The sequence below is a fragment of the Apis mellifera genome, linkage group LG16, assembly GCF_003254395.2.
Source record: "Apis mellifera strain DH4 linkage group LG16, Amel_HAv3.1, whole genome shotgun sequence".
Lineage (NCBI taxonomy): Eukaryota > Metazoa > Arthropoda > Insecta > Hymenoptera > Apidae > Apis > Apis mellifera.
In genome coordinates, this window is record NC_037653.1 from 7,182,847 (window position 1) to 7,210,134 (window position 27,288).

Genomic DNA, 27,288 nt, shown 5'->3' on the forward strand with positions numbered 1-27,288 from the left:
CCAAAACTGATCTTGTAATCTACCATCTGCTTACCTGTATTTCAATCGGATTTTAACACACTTTTAACTAATGAAATCGATAGCATTCGTTCAAATAAATCAAAAAACGAGATCTCGTTAAAGATTCACCGAGCGAGCAAGAATCGATCGATTATTTTATTGGATTTCAAATAGCGGCATTTCGGACGTGTGCCTTTTACTCGATACGACAGGCATGCGAATAACTACTTATTCGATTATTATCGAGTTCGGACGTATTGAATCGAATGAAGTGAAGGAGCAAGAGTGGTTTGTCGTTCCAGATTGTCGACACGACTGGTTGCCTTTATTCGAGAGTCGTAAATGCGCACTTTGACCCGCTCGAGGACAGGTCGAGATATCACTGACCGATATAGAACGTGTCACGGACACTGTACCGACCGATCGCTTCAGGATGACTGCCATGCCGTCACGAATCTTACCCACCGGATCAGCGTTGGTGAACAATGTACACTCGTTACGCCACCGATCCGTTACGATCATCACAACAACTAGCTTCGTGATAATACCAATATCTCTCTATCTTGCTTTGTTTATTGTATTATTTTAATAATCATACATTTTTTTTTCACGAAACAATATAGCAACAAAGTAATTTAAACCGATAATAACATTTATGTTACGCGACAAGAAAGATACATTAATTTTAATTGTTTTAATTATTTATCCTCCATTATTATTCTTAATAATAATAAAATAGTTTTAGTCGTAAAATTAACAATACTTTTGTATAATTACTGTATATATAGATATTTATCATTGCGAAAAAGCATTAAAAGTAATTAAAATACAATTTACATATCATAATGTAACGTAATATATTAGTTTATAATTTTAATTAATATCGACTTTCTTTACCGATAATTTTCCTCGCTTAATAGGCATTTCATTTACAAGAGGTTCGGGATTTGAATTTATAATTAATTCAGCTGATGTAACTGCTTTTGAAATCACTGTATTATATATTTGAGTATCCGTTATTGGTGTATTTGGCTCTTTAACATTGGAATTTATTTTCACGTTGCCAGTTGGTACATTGAAAAGATCCAAAATATTGCTACTATCAATGATTATGAAATTATCCATTTTAGTGCCATTGATATCAGAAACGATTATTTCTAGTTTTACAGTTTGAGCTTTCGCTTCTGTAGTATTATCATATTCATTGGACGAATAATCAGATTCGATATCTTTCAAAGTTGTAAATTTATTTGAATCTGTTTTATCAACACTACTAGTTGATTTTTCATTATCTTTCAAATTATTATTCGCTTTGTTTGTTCTATCGTTTACATTAATCGATACAATAGTGCTGTTATCAACAAGAATCATTTCAGTCCGAGTACTCGATGCTTCGATCGGTTCGTTTGCTTCAGATCTATTCGAAAGCGTCTGAAGAAAAGACGATGTTGTTTCTATATTTTCTAAAGTTACGAATTCATTTTCTAACTTTGAAGATAATTTTACAGTTGTCAATTCTGCTTCCGTAACGCTAAAATTTTTACTATTCGAAGAAAATGCTTCTATTTCCTCTATTTCATTTGTGAAAGCGGTTGAATCTGTTCCCGTTTGGATAGATAATCTTCCTTTCGTTTCACCTGTATTAGATTTTTCAGTTTGCATAGAAAACGATGTTGTTTGTAAATTTTCCAAAGTTGTAATTTTATCAATATTCTCATTTTCAGTTCTATTTTCAAATATATCGTCACCAGTTCCGATAATTATTTCTGGTAATTGCGAAGATATTGTTTGAGTCATCGTTATTTCGGTAGCAATAAAATTTTCCGAAGAAAGTGTCGTTATTTCTTCTTTTTCGATCGTTGATTCGTCAATACTGGTAGAATTCTCATCAGTTTCATTGTTTCCATTATTCGTGACGTTGAGAAAATCGGTAGTTTTAGATTGATCATCGATCGATCGTTCCGTTTTGAATATATCAAACTTTTCAGTTTGGGAGAAAGATAATATTATTTGTGCATCTTTCGTAGTAGATTCATTATCACTTATCGTTTCAACAATTGAATCTGTTTGTTCATTAATATCGGTAATAATTAAATTATCATCTTGTATCAAAGTTTTATTCGATTCGATTGTAATTACGCTAACATTCTGTTCGTTGCTGTTATTGCCACGAAAAATCGTTTGCCAATCGTTTGACACTTCAGCTTCTTCTTTTTTTCTTGTCACAATCGAATCATCAATTTGATAATTTATCGTCGTTTCTTCGTTTTCTCTTGCAGTCGATGATTCGCTGTTACCTGGATTTGTCCATCCATTAGCATCGGTAGTTGATTTATTTTCCAAAATACCGCTTACTTTATCCGTATCAGCTTTTTCATTATTACTCGATATATCGATAAATATTATTTCTGATTCGGGACTTAAGGTTTCAATCGATAGTACTTTTTCTACCGTCGAATTTGAAGCTGTTTGAGTATTTGCTACACTCGAATCAAGAGTATTCGTTTCATTTTCAGTCCGAACAGTATTGATTTCAATATTAATATTCGCTGTAATCGAAACATTATCGACATAATTTGTTCCCGATTTTTGATTCCACGTTTCCATCATCTGATCTTTATCTCTAAAATCGCTAGAATTTATGGTTTGCGAAGTAGAAGTTGCTGTTTGCTCGTTATTCGTATCTGTAGATATCATTGAAGTTGCTACTTGAGAATTTTCTATTTGATATACAGACGATAACGATGATGTATCTGGTATCCTACTCGATGCTTCTATCGTTTCTTTATTTCTTAATTCGTTAGACTTATCGGAACTAGTATTTGGCTGTACGTTATTATAGCTATTGAACGATTCATTATTATTTATATCGTTGCTTGTTGCAATTGTAAAGTTAATGTCGCTAGATGTAGTAAAATTATCGTTATTATCAATTGTTTCGAATTTGATACTCGATATTGTAGTTAATCCATCTTTCGCCCATATCGTAGAAGCTTCGATTCGTGAAGTTGATCGGGAAATTGTTTGTTGATTTGCTGAAATCACTGTGGATTCATTAATATTTAAATCCTCTGATCCATTTGATTCGGTATTGTCGAATTGTCGTATATATTCATTTCCATTATTGCTCGGTATTGTATTCTTATTCAAATCGTTGTTTCGATCATTATCTCTAACATTCGAATTCGATTCTTCGAAAATCGTCGATCGATTTTTCGATGCTTCAGAAGATTCAGTTTGTAAATATTTATGAGGAATTGTACTCCAAATTACATTTGATTCTTCCGATCTATTCGTATCGTTCTCAAAATTTGTCAAGTTTTCATCTTTCGTTGTTACTGTTCTTTCTTCTGTCCCAATCCGTGAAGACCATATTAATTGTGTTAAATTATCAAGATTTCGATCAGTTGGCTTCTCATCATTATCTATCTCATCTTTTCGCGAACTAGACTTTGTTTCTTGTTGTTGTTCTTTTTTTTCTTTTTGTTCATCGTCAATAGTTGCACCTCTGTTTCCATTATCGAAAGATTTTTCTTCGTTTGTCGAAGAATTTTTCATTCCTTCGATATGTATATGTCCATTATCGGAACTTCTGTTAGGATGCGATTTTTCACCATCTATCGAAAAATCAAACGATCGATTATATTTGTGGAGATATGAAACAAAATCTAATAAACATCTTACCTGTTTTAATATTCGTATCTTGAAAATGGACCAATGATAAATCCGTTGTAAATTTAAATTTATCCTTCGTAGATATGTAAGATCCTACGCAGTCTTTTAATCGATTTTCTTGTTCTTTACGTTTAATGTTGGTTGATACATTACAAATTTTCCTTAATATCTCCATACTTAAATTTTCCTTTTCGTCCAATATTTTATTCTTCAATTTTATATTTTTCCTCCATTCCAGATACTTGACTTTATTCCATTCGTACAATCTCTCGTAATAAACATTTGTTTTGTAATTTTTCAACATTTCGGTTATTTCCTCATAATGTTGGTTTTCCTTTAACAAATCTTTTAAATAATCATTGAATTTTTCCTCATCGCTATCAAACTCCCACGAACTGGAACCAGAACTCGAACTTTTGCGACTATCGTATTCCTCTGAATCGCGTTTCCTTTTTTTTTTTCTCGAATCAAAATATTTATTTGATCTTTCAAACGAACTCGAATCAGTTTCATCCGTCATATTCCAAGATTCGGAAAAATTATTATTTTCACGATGATCATTTTTATCAGAATTTCTTTCACGAGAATCTTTTTCGCCGGAATATCTTTTTTTACGAATACTTAACTCGTCAGACATTTTCTCTATAGATTCTTCCTCTTCTTCTTTCTCTTCTTGCTCTTCATTCGAATTTTTCCCCACGGAATTCCATTTCTTCTGACCAGATAAAATTCTCAATTTTGTTTGTTCGGAATCGGAACTGATATCGAAAGAATCAGACTTGTTTTTTAACCGTGATAAGTTTAAAGAAACTTTCTCCCTATCTTTCTTTCTATTCTTCTCGCCGTTATCTTTCCAATTTTTCACGAACCATTGTAGATATTCCACGTTCGATCCATTTCTTTTCCGCTCAGAATTCTGCATCCAAACGAATGGATTCCTCTCCTTCGAATTTTGTTCTCTTCCGAGTTTTCCAATCGCGGACACCCATTCCGCCGATTCATCGAAAGGAGCGCCATGCGTATAAGCGTCAATGGAGAAGATGAGCAAAATGGTAATGATACCTGTTTAATTAATCGATGAATCAATAAATCGAATAATATATATATAAAACATATAAATATATCATAATAAACAACACAAGATTAATATTTTTTAGCAAATGAAAGATTTTTTTTATTTGGGATTTTATTTTTTCATTTTAGAATTTAAATTTAATTCGTTAATTTAAAATATTTATACTTTTCATTTATTTAAAACATTAGGTACATATACTTAATTTCTTATTAAATTACCTTTCATTTTCTCCAAACTTTTACACACAAATCTTCGACGACACTTGTTCTTACTTTTTATTGTTCGGTTAAATTTTTCGAGGTCCTTTTATATCGTTGCTTTCAGATAATTTTCCCTTATCGCATAAAATTTATGGCTATTATTACAATGATTCATCTCATTTCTCATGTAATACTCCGAATATGACGAATTGTAAACAATTGTTACGCATTAAAAAAAAATTGTTCAAAATCTTTTTCAGATAGATAATACACATCAGGTCAATGATGGAATCTGATATAAGAATTAGCACCAACATTTTTTATGCCGATAATATTTAAGGGAAATATCACTTATAAATAATGATAAATAATTATAATTATTATCAATAAATATTTTTATTTCAAAAATAAAATTAATGAATTTTTAAGAAAAACTCTATCTATAATGTAAAATGTATATAGTACATGCTTTATCTCGATTATTGTAAAACTATTTTTTTCATAATTTTATATTAATCTTATTTTTTTATATTAATCTTGTATTTAATGTAATATTATTCTTATTATGATTCGAAAAATTATTGAAAATGATAGAAATCGAAAACTGTCATAAAAATGAAGCTATGAAATGTATAAAATATGTGAAAGATAAAAATCATTTTGATTCAGGATATTTTACTTTCCTTGAGAACAGAGAGAGAGAGAGAGAGAGAGAGAGAGAGAGAGAGAGAGAGAGAGAGAGAGAGAGAGAGAGACTCATCGGAGATTTATAAGTTGGGTTAATAGAAATCTCTATTAGATCAGCTGAAGACAACGGCATCCGATAGCGAAAGTGAAAACTAAACGCTCGAGTCGGTCGTGGACACTAGATGTAGATGAGAGAAATTGGGGTCGATAAAAGTGGGCTAGTGGAACCGTGCCTTGTATTCTTGTATTTCGACACTTTCATTTTCGATTCATGTCTAAGCATTTAAGTATCTAACATAAGTACGATACGTATCACGTTCGCTTTTGTATGCAAGTTCGAGAATCAATTTCTAAACGAACTTACGAACGAAGAAACCCAAAGATTAAAAATAAAAATAAAATTAATAATCTTTGAATAAGAGATTTCCGTTTAACTATAATCGTGATATAAAGTTTTACGATATTATACATGAATTTAATAAAAATAATGACTAAACAAGTTTTCTAGTTTAATTTTTTATGTCATGACATTTTCACAAATCTCATTAATTTTATATCAATTGTATTTTTATGTATTTATAAGTTTAATTTACGTTGTTGTAAATGCTGATAATTGTAAAAGTATAATCATTGAAGGGGAAAATTATATATTATTGCGGTAAAGTTAAATCAACTAGTAACTTTTTCTATATAAATGAGAAATCCTTTTCAAAAGGAAAATTTCAATGAACGATCATTCAGATTTTACGCACATATCGTTTCATTTTAGTTACTACTTATCTATCAGATATATACATGCAAGTATTTACATAGGTAGATACGTTAAGTCTTTCTTGATATGTTTCAAGATGCGAAAACATGCGTCGAAATGCAAACAATCGTTACGCACTTACGAACAGAATTAAACGAACCGCTTGAATTTATTTCCGTAATTTTATTTATTTATTTATTTTTTAATAGCGTAAGATGAACACAATATCTTTGCGAATTCTTTCTTCATCTTGGATCTTCTCGTATCTTCTCGTATCTTCATATTTCTTTTAGTAGACACTTGTTAAGTTATTAAATTGGGTTAACAAGATTATTAAATGGAGGACTTGAAATGTTTCTGAATAAAGATTAATCAAAATGAATCAATATGAACATTACAAAATGAAAAAGTTCATCTCAAATTGTTAAGGATATATTTAAGAAAATTTGTTAAGAAATAATGATATGTTAAGAAATAAAGATATCGATATTTGTTACCAATTTATACTCAACTTTTCGAAATTATGATAAATATAAACTTAAAAAAATTATGAATTTATAAACTTAAAAAAAATATCGTTGATATCATTGATCGATTTCAATTTATTTTCTTTTAGCGATGAATAAATTTTCACATACATACCACATACATACCATATTTTAACAATCGTTAAATATCTTAATTAAAAATGATTTACGAGAGAAACAGGATTTTATAGACTTTATTATAGATAATATACTTTACTAATCTTAATCTCTTCTTTCATCCTCGTTTCCGGAACGAGATAATTTCATATTTTGATGCACTACGATTTATTATTATTATTACGAAAGAATAAAAATACATTTAATAAAGATAGTAAAAATATATAATCTTTGATATAATCTTTCGTTATTACATTCAATGTATATCGCTGGATTATTACAAGAAAATTATAACAGTAATGTATAAAATTCAACGTACTATTTTAAAAAAATAAAATAGGGTCGCTGTATTTTTTCTATTTTCTAACAAACGTTAGAGGAACGGACAGTGTCTGTCAATTTGCACTAAACAATTTGATGGTGATTACGAGGACATTTAAACAGTGGCAATTCGAGAGTTATTACATTAACTCGCATCCTACTTAAGGCGAATTTTTCAACTTTGCGGGTCATTAAACTTTTGTTACGATTAATTTAACGCTATGAGTTTCTATTCTTGGAAGGGGACAATCATACGTTACAATTTTAATACTTTCAAATGTAGATATTTAATATAAGTTAATATAACTAATTTTATTCTTTTTTCATTTTATATAGACATTATTTTTATTTGAAAAAATACTCTGCTTAATTTTTAATTTATTACCAAAACTAGAATATGGATTAAGAAAAACACTTTTATATTTAATATGAAAAATATTAATTTTATTTTATTACTTTTTCTCACTAAATTACTTTTTAATTTAGGCAAGAGATATATTTTACATATCTCTCGTTTTTCTTATCTTATCTTCCATTCATATTCGAAAAAAAAATGACACAACGAATGCGACAACGAATTAAATAATTAAAAACGTTATCTTTCCTTTATTTTGAAGTTTAAAAATAGATATATGGACATATTCAAAAGTAGATTTTTCGAAAATATTTCCGCTTTAGAATATAAATTATTAGAAAAATTTGATTGAAAATTGAAGAAAAAAAGAAAAAGAAAATACTAATTTAATAATTTATTTATAACTTATAAACATTTTCAACACTTATTACTTAATTGATTTGTAATTCGAATATATAAAAATAATTAAAGCATTAAAAAATCATTTAAGAAAGTGGATCATCATTTATTCCTACATTTCGCGATTATTAATATTATCAATTTCAATTTTTTTTCCATTAATGTGTTATTGTTAAAATAAAATTTTATATATTATAATTTTATATTGTATAATGATTGTTAACCAAAAAATTATCATATAAAATCTTCTTAATCTCTTATCTATTCAATCGGTGTTAAATACCGTACAATGAAACAAAAAAAAAAAAAACAAAAAAACAAATACAAAAGAAAGATATAAATTAATCTGCCAACCTATTCCGAAACAATAAAAAGAAAATTTGAAAATTACAATCGACCAAGAATAAAATATATTAAAGATATTGAAGAAAATTATAGAACATTAAATTTTTAGATTATAGAATCTTATCATTGATCGAAGAATATCAATATTGATCAATATTTTAACACGATGTATACATACAATTACGACAAGCAATTATTCATTCTAAGACTATAGACTGCAATTTCACGATATTGTCAACAATAAATTGAAATTATTTAATCGCAAAAATAGATTTTTAACAATCGAAATAGTCAATCATTCAGAAGGATCGAATCTTTCCATGTTTCCATTTTTTTTGTAATGCAAATGTATATATATATAGATACATATAGATATATAGTATATATCATGTATTTGCTTGCATAGATTGACATTTCATTGGTTCTATAGATTATATACGCTATATATGAGAGATATTAGATTGAAAACACGTTAGATTGGTTTTATTTTCAAAGAAATTTTATCGATAAATTAATTTTGACTTTTTGAATTTTCCATTGAAGATATCTTACATCTAATTTTAATTCATCTTTTTATTTAATCATTTTATGGTAAAACTTATTTCATATATATTTCGATATATTTGAACGAAAATATATATTTTCGTTTCTTTAAATTATAATTAACAGATATACGTTCACTTCTTGTTTCGTTGAAAATAATTTTTTTATGACGATATTTCATTGTTCTTTCGAATCGGAAATATAAATATATCTATTCTTAGACCTCGGTAAGCGATTTTAAATGAAAAACGTGTAACAGGTTGGTCGCAATGACCGTGGTTACCTGCAGCACATCCCATCTTCTCCCTTGCCTAGCCAGAAATGGTTGAGAAACGTGAGGGGGAACGGAATCGACGAGAACCGACGTTAAAGTTAGGCCTCGCGCAACCGAACGCTTCCCTCGCATTTTAGTTGATCGCTGTAGCTCCCGCACGACGCGTGAGATCGACACTGTGTTCCAACGTAAAGACATATTTAAAGACGGACAATATTTTTTGAAAATCATATTAATTTTTACCATAATCAATCATCATTTTTTCCTCCAATTTTTAATTTTCGCTTTTCTATTCAAAAATCTTTTTTCCTTTTCTTATTTTTTTTTTTTTTTTCATTCTTTCCTCTTGAAATCCTTTTTACGTTATTCACGTTCGTTTCCCAAGGATATCGATTATTATTAATTATATTTTAATTTTTTAATCGAAATCTTTTTTCGTTATCGCGTAAGTTTGCATAATTTCATTTTGAAAATTTTTAACGATCCCTTCTTCGATAAATGTAATGTAAATTATCGAAGAGATTTTGAATTAGTGAACATCGATACGATCGAGAATTAATCGAAAACGAGAAACAACCGTGTGCTTGTTTTGAGGTAGCAACGTGCTCGACGCACGAGATCTCTCGACGAGAAAGCGTGACGAGACACGCACAAGTTGAGCGATAAAGATAGAGATCTCGACAAACATCTGTTCTATGTTTTCGGCTTAAGAAAGAGGTAAGAATTATGTTGTGTTTTTCTCTCGATTTATAAATCAAATTTAATATCTATTTCAACAAAATTTCTCTTATCTTTTCTTCTTCTTTTTTTTTCTTGTTTTCTTCTTTTGAATTTTCTACTTTTCTACTTTTGAATTTTATTTTTATCGAAGTTTTTCTTTTTGAAACAAACGATCGATCATATGTTTCGAATGATCGATGTTTTGAAACAAAAGATTTTTTTAAAAACTTGAAAAATAAGAGCGAATTACTATTTTTTTTTTTTTTTACATATGGAATTCATAGATATCTTTGTTTAAAATTAAATTTATTTCTTAATACGTAATACAAATATTTGCATTAGAATCAAATCATTCGTAAATATATTTGCTAAAAATATTAGATAATATTAGATAAAGTAAAGATTTTCAGAAAAGGAGCTCGTTGATTCAAATTCACGACTTCGTACGGCTAATGTAACAACGAAATTTATTTTCGTGTAACGCGTCTATCGTTATAAATTGTATAATTTATTGATTAGAACGAATTCAAACTCGATGCAAGATCGAAACTAAATGGAGAGTTTACTGAAAATTATTAATCGTCTTATCGGAACTCGAACGATCGTTCAAATTCTCTTAATCACCGAGAAAAGAAAAATAATTGTAATAAAGATAACAGTTATTTATCTATTTGATGTATATAAATATAACATTTGACATAATCCATTTAATATAGGTATTAATATGTAGAATTATTGATTAAAAAAAGAAAAATTCACACGATATATTATTTTATTATATATCGTGGTTTATTATAATTTGAAAAAATTAAATAAATAATTTTTAAGTATTGTGTAAATATAATATATATATATATAATATATTAATAAAATAACAATAATATAATATAATCGTGTTATTTATCTATTTTTATCTTAATTTTATTTTATCGCATTTTATTATTATCAGATAACGTATATTATTTTAATTTATTCATTTTGTCGTATTAAATTAATCATATATTGTTATTTATTATTCATTTATCTGACGGATGATTCGTATCTTATTTCATTTTATTAAATATTCTAATATTTAAAAATTGTAATTTGTATTTTAAATTTATTCTATGGCGAAATTTCCATAGAATTAAAAATATCTCAAATTTTTAATCTCATCAAGTTTTAATAATCGGTTGCTTGTCTTAATAATACTTGTCATATCTTAACAACTGAGAATGTTCAGTTGGAGAATTGTTGCATGAATCATTTCATCCACACACGTGTCCGTTAAAAAGACGTTGCGACGCCTACGCGTGTTTCTAATCGCTTGTTGTGCGCTAACACGAAAACTTTGATTTTTATACACGTAAATGGAAGAGGGATCGATGCGAATTTTATCATTTCTATTTTTTATTTTTTATTTCAAAATTTTGCAATATCATTGCATAATTCGTATTTTTAACGCAAATAACTAACTGAAATATAATAAACGATACCAACATTCCCTAAATCTAATTCTTTTTATAAAATATAAAAGGAATAATAAAAAGAACATAAAACAAATAAAATACATATTTTTTTCAAATGAATAATATTTTATCGATAGACATATATATACATATATAAGTATTATACATGTATATTAAATTTAACAAGAATAGAAATAGGATGATAATTTAATTGATGCAAAGATTTATTAATTGCATATTTATTAATTGTATATTACATTGATTGAATTATATTGAATTATGGAGATAAATCCTTTTTTTGTTTTTTTCTTTTATGTGTAAGAAAACACTGCAACTTATAACATTTGACTAGGAGGATACATATGTTTAAATAATCTTTTTTTTTTTAGCTCAGACAAGAGGTATGATTCCGTGATATCTTAAATACGGAATAACGGGCCAAAAAATATGCGCAGTTGATTCAATTGTTGCGACTGTAGCCAAAACTGTAACCGTGGATCAAGTTCAATATCGCGTTCATTTTTTCAAATTGAACAATCAATGAATCTTTCCTAAAATATCTGTCCGTTTTCCTTCAATTTCTATAAATTATATTCTTATCCAACGATTTTTCCTAAATAAATATTTTCTAATATTTCTTTTATATACGCGATAGTCCAATACATCCAATAATAAAAATTCATTAGTCATTTTTCATTATTTTTTACGGGGTTTATTAGTTTAACCGAGATTTTTTTTCAAAGAAAAAATCGAGAGGAAAAATAAAAAGTAATTAAATAATATGCTACATTAATTACATTTCTTACAACGATTTTCGTTCCTTCGATGGATAGTAATTTTTTTTGTTTTCTACGCGTTTGGAAAATTTATAGGAATGAATCAAAAATTTTCTCATAGATATATTCAACAGAATTTATTATGAAAAAAGGAGAAAAAAAGAAAGAAAGAAAGAAAAATTGGTTTATGTCGGAATGGGAAGAGATAGATGATGCATCGGTGGTAGTATTCGACTAAAGTTTCTTTGTTCGTATCGCAATCAATTGAAGCATATATATTTAACACGTTGTCGGCACTTTTGCCTCTATCAATGTCTCTTATTCTCAATTCACGAATGCATGATTGTGTTTCACATATGGTACAAGAAAAGGATATAGGACGCTTTGTGTCGAGCAACAAGCGGGATAAAAATAATAACGAGTAAATAGATGATACCTATAGATTTGTCGTATTAAAAGTTTTATATAATTTGAAATGTATTAAACGATTTAAATGATTTTACGTAATATTTCAATAAATTTTCGTTTGGTTTTACGATACGGTTTAATCATTGCAAAATGCGTATAACATTCACCGGTAGATAATACGTTGGAAACCAGAAACTTTTATCGACCACCTACGAAACCAGTTAATATTATACGGTTCAATGTTTTCCATTCATTTGTATTTAACCAATTAAAAAAAAAATATATATATGTATATATCACAAACAATTATTATTTAATGTTGGATAATGTCTGTTGATTATTTTCTATATTTTAGATAAATTTAAACGATTTTACGTGTTAGTTTTAATAAAATTTGATTTGATAGAGTACACTTAAAAATAAAAGTTTAGTTTATTATAAATTGTTTTATAATAATTGAATCAAAATAATAATAATAATAATAATCTCACGTCTAAAGGTTAAAGATTTTCATATCTACATTTCCCTTTCCCATTGATAAATATTCACTCGCGTACATAGTATCGGGTTTATATTGAACAAAAATATTTAAGTTTTTACGATTCAAAATGATTCGACGAAACGACAAATGATGGATTCCTTTGTGTTATGTTATCATTATACGTACATTTGTTTGGACTGAAGCATAGATATTTATGTTGTTTACGTTTGCACTATCAAATTATTTTCGATAATTAGTAACTTTTATTATGCGATTTCGAGGGGAGTTTATTCGATATACATATCTCAGTTATTTGTTAGATTTAATTGTAAAATTTTGAAAAAAAAAGAAAAAAAATACGAAAAGAAATTAAAATTTAGCGTAAAAAATATCTTATTAAAAATAAATATTAATTTTAATTTTTTCTATTTTCTCTATATAACATATTTTCTTTTCTTTTTTCTTTAATTTTCCGTTTATTTTTTACTTTTCGATAAATAGTATTGTCATTATAATATTATTATTACATATCTTGAATTTATCCAAACATGTTTTGAGTTCTAATCATAATTGTATAGTTTAATTAATTAATTAAATAGTATATAATGTATATAATTAAAAAAATATCAATCAAAAAATCGACATTAATTTGATAGAATAATTCAATCTGTTGCTTAATATATGCACGTAATATTAATACCGTAATGATTGGAAAATCCGTACGAATTTTTCCTTATGTATATACAATTAGACATATATATATACCACATATTATTTATATTAGACATATATATTGTAAAATCTTTTATTATAGAACTTGAAAACGTTGAATCGAAGTGATCGAAAAAAATTAAGAGATCGAAATAAAGGAAATAACATAAATAACATGGAAATAAGAAAAATATTTTTTGTATTATATCTAATTATATGCGTATACATATATAAAAATATAATTTATATAATATGAAGAATTATATCGAAAATATTTGTTTGAAAAATATTTGCTTTTTATAATTTGTCTATAATAATAATGATAACAATACCATGATAATTTTGACAATTAATCACATGTCAGGATATGATTATTATTATATTATTCATATCTTTTAAAAAAAGTCAAAAATATCTTCCATCCAACGCGTAATACTTTGGATTTTAGATAGAAAAGAAATTTTTAATTTCATAATTCATAATTCATTTTTACATTGTCGAGTTAAATTCATCGAATAAATATCATTTATTAACGAGAAGAAAATATTGAAATTCATGCGAAATGTTTATAAATTATAAAAAGTAAAGATAGGATAATATATTTAATATAATAGAAAAACTTTCGAGATCAATGAATGAATATTATATCGGATATTGTATCTATGATATCGCTAATTCTGTTATTAAATAATGTTAATTGTAAGAGAGATGGCGAAATTGTAAATAATGTAGAACCAAGAACCATAAAAAGGGAAATATACATAATTCTTTCTCGAACATTCTTTTACCTGGAGAAATTTCTACCTAGCTGGCGAGGGATTAAAAAGGGTCGATGGGAACAACTCGAGCCGTTTTCGAGATATATATATATATAGAGAGAGAGAAAGAGAAAGAAAGACAAAGCTTTTAAAAAGACAATTACAAAAAAATTCGAGGGATGCATTTATAAAGAAAGTTTAAGAAGTTAAAGAAACAATAAAAATTCTTTGTTAAATTTATTCAAGCTTTTAAATTCTTGTTCTTTCTTTAAATTCCATAAATCGTTCTTTGCGAACGATAACAATAATATTTTACAATAGTATTTTTTACAAATGGATGTCTATTATAAGAGTAAGTAAAATTATTCTAGAATGATTTTCATTCTCAATACTATAAAAAAAGAAATATATATATATATATGTTCATTTGTAAAAAAATATAATGTTTCTGGTCTTAAAAACATATAATTTTTAAAAGTTTCACGTTCTCAAATTCAGATTATTCGTATCTCATAGAAAAAAGAAATCTTCCCTGCGTTTGAAGAAATAAAAGTAAAAATCGACGGAAAGAAGAAAGTGTTTGATTATGTGATTCGTATACTTTATATATATTTCGTTTTTCGTAATTGCATCATCATCATTGACGCATTCCTCTGATGCATTGGCATATCAAAATATTTTGCAACTCGATAAAATCTCGTGTTTTTCGCAATAAGATAAATCAATGTACGACTAATATTGCACAAGGTTGACTAACGATAGTAAGTTGAAACGGTTCAAGGCAAATTGTCCCCCAATCCTACGACACGTGTATAACGGTAATGCGAATTGTATATAATAACTGGAGCCGCATTCTCGAAGGATCGCGCAGGTATTCGAGATTTTCTTTGCCTCGCCTCACTCTGCACATACCAGCATTGACCGTTCTCATTTTGCTTTTCCTTTCCTTCTGTCACGACTCCGACTCTGCCACGACCATGGGTCAATAACATCCTGTCCTTCTGACCGGAGTCTCGCATTGTCTCGACAGTGATTCTCGGCGCCATGTCTGAAATCGCAAACGCGAATTTAGCGTTACGTTTCGTCTACGTATCCGTCATATGCATCTTTGGTAATCGTTCAATGTTTGATTATACTTTCACGCGATCCGCAATGATTATACCAAGCGGAGGCGACATGCATTCACGTATTTATTAGATCGTGTAACGTTTAAATAGTCTTAGATCAACGAAGTTAATGTTTCTTGTTGAGATGAAATTTTCACTCACAGTGTGTAAGTGTATTTGTAAATGTTCGTGTATTTTTCTTCTTTTTCTTTCAAATAATAAATAAATTTAAGATATCATGGATTAATGTGAAGATGAAAGTTGATGAAAAAAAAATAAAGTATAAATTCGATCGAAAATTATCGATTACGGATAACATACAAATCGATACGATGCATATTTATCTATAATAATATCTATATTATTTATCGATGTATCAAAATTGATTATTTTCGAACAATTTATCGAATAATTTTGGAACAAATATCGAAATATTTCGGATTATTTATTAAACGATTATCAGTTATGCATAATAAAAAACACATTTTCAAAATCCATCGTTCGTATGTTACAGATAACACACAATTAACGAATATAAAACGTGAACGAATCGCAAAGATACAAAATAGCTGCGCAACCAGGCAGTGATATGAAGAATACACAAACCAACATTTATGGTACGTCGATCTACATTACATATTGTATTTAATATTAACTCTATTTCATACATTGTATAGGAAAATTTTTTATTATACACATTTATATTTATTTATAAAACTTTCTTTGGTTAAAATTTAGATGACATACATTGACAAATAAGTTGAAATATTCGTAACTTTTCTAATTCCGTAAGGGAAAGAATCTATCGGTATAATATTCAAAGAACGCGATACACATAAAATATTTATTTATTTATTTACATACATATATATAGTTGCAATACAAATTAATCCACGAAATCTTAATAAATTGACGTTCTTATTAACTTAGCTTTTTAAGTGTTGATAGACATTAATTTCTTTGCAACGAATTTTAATAAATATACGAATTGATATTTGATTACTCGCTTAGTAAAGTATTTCTTCGGTTCATCGATATTTAAAACGATATACGAATTTTCATTGAAAATCTAAATTCGAACGAAGATCATCATCGATTAATCTCGTTATAGAATGTATCGATTTAAATATCTATATATCTTTTTATTTTTTTCAAAGTATGTATGTAGTACTAGGTTGCATTACAATTATTCCAGATATCAGGTCAATCTCAGAGATTGAACTGAATCCTTGGATACAAAATTTATCGATGCGAATACAATGACTTCATTATCATTGCAGGCATTGTACGCTTTTCGCATAGGAATCGCCGCCTTTCTCTCTCACATTATATCGAAATTCGAATCGATTATAAAACTTGAAGAAAAATCTTCTTTCATTTATAAATTTTTAGCCGATACATCTCGACTTTTCCAATCGCTCAACGAGGTAAAACCTTCGTTTTTCAAACGAAAAAGCTGGTTTACGCTGTCTCGAGGTTACCATACACATTTTATGGTTCACATCGTGCGTCTATCAGTTTTTTCTTTAAAACTGGTTTCCTCGTCACTTGCTATACTTGAACGCAATAAAGATTAAAATGGTACGAACGCATTATCGAGGAATCCTGCTCCTGTTTTACCAAGAACTCATTTCAGTTCTGGGGCGTTCTATATCGCTGGATGGAAGATATTATTTCACGATGATTCGTCGGGAAACGCGGATTAGATAATTTTTATATTGGTCAGTTATCCATTAATTAAACATAGTTTGAACGTATCATGTATCGTAAAATGGACAGAAAAACGCAATTTCAAGATCAAAAAAATCAATTTTCTATGCAAGTTTATTTATATTATATTAGAATCTTATATTTTAATATATTCGTATTTTTCATTAATTCGTGAAATAGAGATTAGAATTATGATTTTTATCTTTTTATTTTTTATTTCATTTAATCTTTCAAAAAAAAAGTAGATCAAAATATCTTTGTTATTTCGATATTTTGTTATATAAATATAAATTTAATTTATTTTCAATATTTATTTTTAATATTATGAGAAATCCATTTATACGATTGTGGAATTGATTAAGTTATTTATGCGGATTGTGGAATTAACAAAAGAGATTATAATATTTATCTCGTTTATTACATATTACTTTTATCAATTCTAGATCTCCTGGCTTTAGAAAAATTATATTAAGAATTAATCGATAAATGAAAGAGTTTATATTTTTATATGTATATAATTAACAAAATTATATACATATATCATTATTTTTAATATTACGTAATACGTATTATTTAATCATATTCGTATTGTACAGGAAACGTTACTGTCTATAATAATTATTCTCATCAAAACATTCGGACTTAAATGATGATATATTTTAATCAACGAATTGTATGATTCATTGGTCGGGAAACTTTACTCAATTTTATTCGGACAAAGTTCATAGAAGGAAAGTTCAATCAGTTCATTTCGCAAGACAGACAAATAAATATTAATGCAAGTTCATGTTAATATTAGAAATATTAATATCAGATGATTTTGTAACTGGAAAATATTCTTTGTTTATGAAATATGTTATATATATAAATTCGTTCGTTTTGAAAAAGAAATAATGTAAATTCGCGATATAAATAGAAATGAAATAAATCAATATATAAAATGTATTCGAAAATGAAATATATATGAAAAGAAAGAATATTCATAAGACAAAAAAATTATATATCTGTGAAATACATAGTAGAAGTGAATAAATAGTACAATAGAAGTAGAAAATGCATATGTATATATATATATGTATATTCGATCCGCATAAAAAAAATATCGCACATAAAACTATATATATGTATATATTTTGTATAAGAGTTTTATAAAACGGTAGGTTTCGATATAACGATTCCTTTGTTATGTCTTATCTCGTATTGCTCGATACTTGGACTCATTTATTCCTGCAAATTAAAACATTTTCGTTACATTTGAAAGTTTGAATATATACATTTGAATATATAATAATAATAAAGTTTGAAAAACGATCGAATAGAAAGAACATGATGCAATTACATATTAAAAATTGCAAATTATAATTTCAAACTTAATAATTTGAAATAAGATTTCTGATCAATATAGAATATATTTAAAAAAAAATTTCCAAAGTTTCCTAAAAATTACATGATGGGTGAATAAAAAAATCGATAGATTTAAAATCTATTTATTAATATTAACAATATATCAATAAAAATATATCAATTATATTTATTAACCTCCCGATAAATTTCTCAATTTCTAGAATTTCAATAATCTTTATCATCTTTTCGAAAATTTTCAAATTGCACAGTTTGCAATCTATCGAAAACAAATCGTTAATGAATTTAAATATAGTATAATAATCGAAATTGTTAAGCCCTTGCAACATTAGTCATATCTCGAGCTATCATCTTTTCATCGTGACTTTTATATCGCGCGTATAAGCGCCTGGTAATTATCGTTTACGGTTAGTTTCATGCTTGTCTTTCGCTTTTGAAGGCAACACGGATTACACCTAATATCGTCATGTATCTCATTTTTACGCGATATCATGTTCACACGTAAAACATAATATGTAAACGGACATATTATCAAAACACGATAAGCGTGTACGCATATATCAACCTACCTACCAATCCAACTTCTCTTTCCGGCTTTATACCCACTTGTTACACAGAAAGAAACTACATCGCATAGACGTACTAGAGAAGTCTTTGATGACAAGTGCTTGTGTTTCGAAACAGTGAGGAATATAAACGAATGGTAATTGATCCGTAGTAAACAGTTTAATTACCGAATGAATTTATTTCAAACTATCCAAGTATTTACGTGTGTATATATACGTGTATAAGATATCTATATCCGTATCTGAAAAAATTTGGTCTTATATTTTCAACCGATTTAATTTTTTCACTTATAAAGTTATAAAATTATTATAATATTAAAAGATATTCAAAAATTATATAAAAAATTATATAAATCGTATCGTTGAAATTTTTATCTTTTAATTAATTTAATTAAATTATATACAATAATATTTTAAAAACGATATTTAATAAAATAAAATAAATAAATCTTATAAATTCCAATTTATATATAGTATATATGTATATAAAAGTGTAACGAAAGTGTAACAAAAGTATACAAAAGAAAAAAAAGATATCTATAACTTAAATTTTATTAACTTTTAATTTTTCAATCCAATAATATTAATTTCAAAGTATTTATATATGTCATCATAACGAATTCACAGTATGTATATATATGTATATGTAGATATATGTAGATATATGTACATCTATTTCATTTTACAACAAGTTTAAATATACTTTTGTGTATCATTTTTATTTTATACTTATATTTTTTGTAGTTGTAAAAACTTGATAATAATTATTATTTTATGTATCATTTAAAAAAAATCTTAATCTTCAATCTTATCAGCCTTGTGCGTTTCACGATAGAAAAAATACTTATGTCTTTGGGAATGACGATCACAATGCAATTTTATATGTTACATAATTTATAAAATTATAAAATTTTTATTACGGAGCGTTACGATTACGATTTGAATATTTTTATTTTATCTTTTTAATATTAATCGAATACCATCATATCTATCAGACGAATTTTGCAATGTTTATAATATTGCAATGTTCACGTTATTTTAATATAAAACACGATATGCGCAGTTCAATTAATAATACTTCTTCGACGAGATTCGATTCAAGAGACACGTTCGAATATGTTAAAGATTGCATTTACGTAATTTATTATCAACTCATTTTAATTACAAACGAAGGATTTGATTAAATCATTCGTTACATGTATGGTTTTAACAAAGCACATGTTCGATTAAACGTCTTTCTTATAAGATATTCTTAATTTAATAAATTCTTATTGTTCACATAAGAATTTTGTTATTGTTTCTTATAGTAACTGAAATTATATCTATCCGATTCCGAGATTATAAATTCTTTTTATTATTATTATTAGATAGTTTCGTCTTATATTTCAAAATTAAAAAAACAATACAATTATATTTTAATCGCATATGTGTCTTTTTGAATTAATTAATTGATTAATTATTATTATTTCTTTTCGATTTGCGTATATTTTTGTATTTTTCGAATTTTGATCTTATCTATACTGTGAAAGCATTAAATCAAAAGATAAATGGAGGAATTTTTAATTCGAAGAAACGAACAAATGGTACGTTACTCTTAAAAATGTAATCTATGATTTAATCTTGAAAAATATGTATTTAACTACTTACCTACACATAATTATCTTGAATAATTTGACGTAATAGAATTGATCATAAAATATACATAGAAATGTAAAATAACAAGGAATAATAATGCATAATAAAATGCTATTACATACAATACATTATGAATAATTAAAGCGTATAAAAAATTGTTATTCGTTGAATAAATAATTTCTACATTCTTGATTAATTGAATCGATGAAATTGTCGAATATTCTCCATATTGTACTCATCGAGTACTCATCTTACTTAATTCGATTAATTTTATATTTTATATTTTATTATAATTTTATATTTCCAAACGAATATTTGAAATAATTATCGATCATTAAATATTTTTATAATTATCTTTTTAAATAATTTTCTGTTCTTTAAATTTTCTTTTTTATTATGAATGGACCGAATTTACAAATTTCTATCAATTTATGAACGAGAGGAAAAAAAAAAGTCAGAGATTAATTAAATATTGTAATAATCGAGCAATGTAACCGAACTAGTTTCAAAAAAAAAAAAAAAAAAAAAGAAAGAAAAAAAAGTATGGAAAAGGTCAAAATTATTAAAATGTTAATTAATCGCAATCTTCAATTCTTTTAATTGCTAGATCGAGTTAGTCTTCGCTGATAGATGCTACGTTTTTCATCGAGCAATCTTCATTTCTGTTTATTATATTTGATAAATACATCGCGTCGAACGATTTTCACTGTTTTCGATTCTTTTGTAACGCATTCGTGTTAATGCATCACGGAAATTTATTAATATTATTAATAAATTATTTCAATGAAATGATTTAGAATAATTTATTTGAAAATTATTCCATGATATAAAATGATATAAGAGTTTTAGCTTATAATATGCTTATAATATGATTATATTTATGAGCAACAATTTACGAATATATGATATCAGTATGATGACTCATTAATCAATTAAAGACATGTTAATCTATTAGATATTTAATTTATTAGATATGTTTCGAAGATTCTTCGAAGATATCGTTCAAAAAAATTTGATAAAAAAAAATTTGTATTAATTTCTACGGCAAAAAATTCTTTATCATTTTTCTTTATCAATTCTTTATCATTTAATCTTGATCCGATAGATTAACACTGTTACATTGTTATAAATATTTTTATTTATAATAATATTATACAGAGAGGAAAAATTATATTCGATTATAGATAGATATGCATCGAAACGAAATTGCATCCGTGTATGGACGCGGATGGCACGTAGGATAAGGATTTTTTTATCGCGCGTTAAAAATTTAAAAAGAGAAATCTTTTTTCTTACGAATTCTTGAATCCTTTTTAATATACTTTTTAATCAAAATAATAATTAAAATTATCTAAAAAGATCCGTTTGTTACGCAGTTGAAGTGAACGGCAAGCAAATCTCAAATGGAAAAGAAGAGATTGTTGAGAATGAGAATGACGAAGTGGATGCTGTTCAACAAGCTATCGGGAATCTTGGTAGATGGCAAATATACGTATGCCTGGCAATTTCTCTGGTCAAATTTCCGATCGCTTGGCATCAGCTTGCGATCGTCTTCATGGCGCCGCATCAAGTTTACAATTGTACCTCGCCAACACGCACAGAAACGGCCGATCAGTGCGTAACCAATGTGAATGGAACGTTGTTAGACTGCACAGAATGGGAATACGACAGGAGAACGTTCACAGAGACAATAATATCGCAGGTAACTGTCCAGAAATTTGTTCAATCGTTGCTATAATGTCATTTCTCCTTTGGAGAATCGAGCGGAAGCGACGGTAATCGTTGCCTTAAATTACAGTGGCGGAGTTAAATAGATTTCGATTTTTAATCATTGTTTCTTGCTTAATATACCTACTTTGCTTAAATATATTGGCGACGAACGTTGCTCTGCGTTCACGTTTCTCGAATGGAACGAATAAAACGAAATATACCAAATATACAATGGATGTTAAACGAGAAAAAAACACTAATAAAGAATAGGATTTAGACGTGCGCTTAAACGAGCGTCAAATCATATTGGGTAAGTGAAAATTCTCGGTTGGTATGTTTTTAAATAATGATGTAAGTAGTTTAGATATGTTGTTTTAGATATGCTACGCGATTACTTACGAAATTATATTTAACATAACTCATAACGTGCAATATAATGTACGATATAAATAGTAGTAGATGGATTTGAGGAGGGAAAGGAATAAACGAGCGAGCGAGCGAGCGAGAAAATTTTGTTCAGTATTTTCATCGATATAAAAGTTGAAACTTGCTATTGCTTCATATCAAATCATTATAATTATTTGATACAACATGACATGATAAATATAGTAGAGAAGGAATCAATTTAGAAAAAAATATATATTATTTTCTTTAAGTTAATTATTCTTGTTAATTATTAGTTAAATAAAAATTCGTTTTTAAAATTGTATTTAGTAACATCATAATAATGATAGAAATTATAATTTTTATAATAATTTTTTTTTTAATTACAAAAATATGTAATCGTGCATGGCTATGGAAATAATTTAAGATTAAGTTTTTATTACAATTGTTTAATACTATATATATATATATATATATATATATATATATATATATATATACATATATATGTATATCCAAATATATATCTTTCGACGATTGTGTTTTTTGTAATTCTTTTGTTTTATTTTGTTTTGTTTTCACTGGAATGCCAGTTCTTGCCTCTTCTGTGAAAATGAATTTTCCAAATATATATAATTCTTCATTATTCTTAATGTTATTTCAGTGGAACTTAGTATGCAGTCGAACGCATTATGCCAATATCCAGCAATCTATTTTGATGTTTGGCGTACTTTTGGGCAATATTATATTTGGCAATCTAGCAGATAGGTACAAAAAATATTCATTCCTTTTTATTAAATTATCTTTCTTTCTCTCTCTCTCTCTTTCTCTCTTTTAAATCTCTCGTATATAACATCTTATTACGACTATGTGTAATAACGTTTATAAATCAATAATTGATATTTACAAATATTTTTGTCAGGTACGGTAGAAAGATGCCGTTAATGATATCCGTAGTTCTTCAACTAGCTTCCGGTATCGGATGCGCTGTTGTACCATGGTTTCCGGCCTTGTTGTTAATGAAATTACTTAGCGCCTTAGCTACCGGGGGTACTATGGTTACCAGTTATGTCATTTGTAAGTAATATTTTCTTATTAATTGTTTCTTGAATCTGAAAATTTTAATATAATTTTTATATATATAGAAACTTAATATATAAAATATGACAAATAAAAATTAAAAATAAAATATTAACGAAATTTTTCGTTGATAATTCTTAAACTTTTTATTATCGATTTTATTTTCATTATTTTTATAATTTATACTTATTTTTTTCTTTTCTTTTTCTTATATATTCTTATCATATGTACATATATATGCATGAAACGAAATGTTTATTAACGATCTAATCGTGAAAAATTGTCAGGTATGGAGATTGTTGGAACAAAATGGCGAGCAGCCATTACAGTACTTTATCAAATTCCATTTAGTTTGGGTCACATGTCATTGGCCGGTCTAGCATATTATTTCCGTCATTGGCAACATCTTCAAATCGCTATCACGCTACCCTCTGTCATTCTTCTAAGTTATTGGTGGATCGTGCCCGAATCTCCTAGATGGTTGCTCGCTTTTGGAAAACAACGAGCAGCTTGTAAAATTCTGCAGAAGGCGGCCAATATTAACAATATAAAAAATAAAGACATTCCAAACATGGTCAAACAACATTGTTTGCATCAGGTAAAAAAAATAACATTTAAATCTATTATTATCTTATCTATAAGGTTTAATTGCTTAAACATTACAAATATATCGTAATTCATTTGTTTCATCGTTATTTAAATTTACATAAATATTAATTTATATTATTCGTGATATTTTTACAGAACTCGAAGCGATCGGATTTCGATTACAAAGCGTCGTTTCTCGATTTGTTTCGTACGCCTAATATGAGGATAAAATCTTTGTCGATTTTCTTCAATTGGATCGTTTGCGGGATGGGTTTATTCGGAATGTCCCAATACATAGGTCAAGTCGGTGGTAATATTTTTGTCAATTTCACTGTTTCTGGAGCAATTCAAATACCTGGGAATTTCGTTGCATGGTGGGCAATGAACAAACTTGGAAGAAGAATTACGTTAATTTGCAGCAATTCGATCGCTGGGATTTCCGCTCTTTTACTCATCATTGTTTCAAATGGTACAGTAATGCTATAATGATTGATCTATTTATTGTAGTTGAACGGAGGCAAATATGAGAAATCGACTTATAAATTGAGATAATCAATCAAATCTACACGATATTGACAAAACCATTTATTATTTTCTCTTTAAATTGATTTATATTTCAACTTTTTCACAATTTCAAAAATATGGATTCTCTTAATATTTATATATAGATGTTATTTTTACGTCTTTTAATTTTTTTCAAAATTCCATCTTACATCACATTTTAACTTCATTTATTTATTTTAAAAAATTCGTATCTTGGAATTTGGCGGATTATTTCCCTTCTCGGAAAGAAGAATCGAAAAACAAAAATAGATCGATTATATATTATCTCTAAAATCAAATGAAATCATAATAATAATAAAATTCTATTCTTTTGACATGTTTCGTTTATTTACAGATATCGAATGGCTTCGATTAATTCTAGTTTGTCTCGGCATTGTTGGCATGTCAGTCTCTTTCACTACAGTTTATCTATTTTCCGGTGAATTGTTTCCTACGGTTGTTAGAAACATCGGTGTGGGTACCAGCAGTATGTGTGCTAGGATAGGTTCCATCACAGCACCTTTCGTGGTATCTCTGGTAAGTTTGTAATACATGATAATAATCACGCGCATCTCTGGTAAATTTGTAATATATGATAATTATGCGAAATTATATATTTTATTATAGATAATCATTTTAATATGATCAAATTTTCTTAATAATACAAAATAAAATAATTTTTTTTTAAATTAAATAAATTTCATTCGTATAACATATTCCTTTATATCGTCATTCGTTCATTTTATACAACTTTTTTTAAAGGATCATATTCAAACTTGGCTCCCACCTGCATGTTTTGGAATCCTTCCTCTTCTTGGTGCTGCGCTTTGCTTTTTATTGCCAGAAACTGTTGGATGCACGCTTCCGGAAACGCTTCAAGATGGTGAAAATTTTGGCAAGTCAGTATTTAATATTATATTATTATAAATTTTATATTATTATAAATTATTAATATATTATAAATTTCACGAAAAATAATATATAAATTATAATATTTTTTAATAATAAGTTCTTTTGAATGAATTCTACACACACGCACACACACGCGCGCGCGCATATAATAATATATGTGTGTGTGTATATATATATATATATATATATATATATATATATATATTATATTTACTTTTATAATTTTTATTTTTTATTTTCTTTTATATATTTAGGACAACACGCAGAAAACTCTATAAAATTTCACAAGAAAATTATTCGAAAAATATGGAAGCAGAGGCGACACTTTGAACCAAGACTGCAATTAATTGTTATAATTTATAAATTGTGAAAAAATTAGGAAAAGTATCAAAATTAAAAATTAAAAATATGAATTTTTATAGATAAATTATCTGTATATAAATAATATTGCAATCATTCCCCTTTTTTATTTATTACATTATTACATTTACAATTTTAACATCAATGCTATTTTCCATTCATACGCGTTGAAACCGAATATCGATTTCATATTATATTCCAATTAATTTTCTACTCATTGATATAGATAGGGAAATTTAATCAGCGTGCAAGTGTATTTTATTGTTTATATGAAAAGTATTTTTTAATAAAAATATATAATAACATTTTAAAAACGCTTTCAAAATGTTTTTCTTTTATTAAATAGTTCAAAAAATCAAAAAATGTTATTTATCGTCGAATGTATTTGTAACAATTGCGAGAAAAAATCTTGTAAATTATATGCCAATATATCATATATAAATATATTGTATATTTTATAAAAATATATTTTTATTTTTGTGTTTCCTTTTATTTAAGTAATTAAATAATTAAAAATTTTAATCAAATTTAACTTTGAAACTTTTCTTATTTATTTTAATTTAGGCAAAAATGTATTATCAAATTTTTATATTCTACAATTATATTTTTTTTATCAATGAAATATATTATTCATACGTATATAATATGTATATAGATATATTAAAAAAACGCATCTCATGCTTAATAAAAATATGATAATTTAATATCATGATAATTTTAGATTATTAATTGATTAAATTGATTAATTGATTAAAATATAA

The 27,288-nt window shown here is 26.8% G+C and overlaps 2 protein-coding genes and 1 long non-coding RNA gene across 8 annotated transcripts; 1 reads left to right on the plus strand and 2 right to left on the minus strand.

Moving 5' to 3' along the window:
* Positions 1-303: 303 nt before the first annotated feature.
* LOC102654520 (putative uncharacterized protein DDB_G0282133) lies at positions 304-5,052 on the minus strand. The gene is made up of 3 exons (XM_016917117.2): positions 4,969-5,052; positions 3,685-4,737; positions 304-3,617 (listed from the first exon to the last, which is right to left on the minus strand). Exons 1-3 carry the CDS (start codon positions 4,973-4,975, stop codon positions 874-876), a joined length of 3,804 nt encoding a protein of 1,267 aa, XP_016772606.2. The 5' UTR covers positions 4,976-5,052; the 3' UTR covers positions 304-873.
* A 4,344-nt stretch (positions 5,053-9,396) lies between these two features.
* LOC412056 (organic cation transporter protein) lies at positions 9,397-26,560 on the plus strand. Of its 6 annotated transcripts, none has more exons than XM_006563091.3 (11): positions 9,397-9,714; positions 9,803-9,986; positions 16,192-16,294; positions 22,327-22,652; positions 23,709-23,812; positions 23,967-24,121; positions 24,412-24,722; positions 24,869-25,181; positions 25,611-25,792; positions 26,018-26,154; positions 26,422-26,560. In XM_006563091.3, the coding sequence occupies exons 3-11, from the start codon at positions 16,267-16,269 to the stop codon at positions 26,495-26,497; spliced, it is 1,632 nt and encodes a 543-aa protein (XP_006563154.1). In that variant the 5' UTR covers positions 9,397-9,714; positions 9,803-9,986; positions 16,192-16,266; the 3' UTR covers positions 26,498-26,560. The 6 variants fall into 6 exon arrangements, with proteins under 6 accessions (XP_006563154.1, XP_026301549.1, XP_006563157.1 ...); XM_006563092.3 differs by having other exon boundaries at positions 9,440-9,457; XM_026445764.1 differs by having other exon boundaries at positions 9,397-9,986.
* LOC107965704 lies at positions 18,367-19,421 on the minus strand. Its single transcript, XR_001705995.2, has 2 exons — positions 19,319-19,421; positions 18,367-18,614 (listed from the first exon to the last, which is right to left on the minus strand). It is a non-coding gene; the product is annotated as an uncharacterized LOC107965704 (long non-coding RNA).
* Positions 26,561-27,288: the final 728 nt, after the last annotated feature.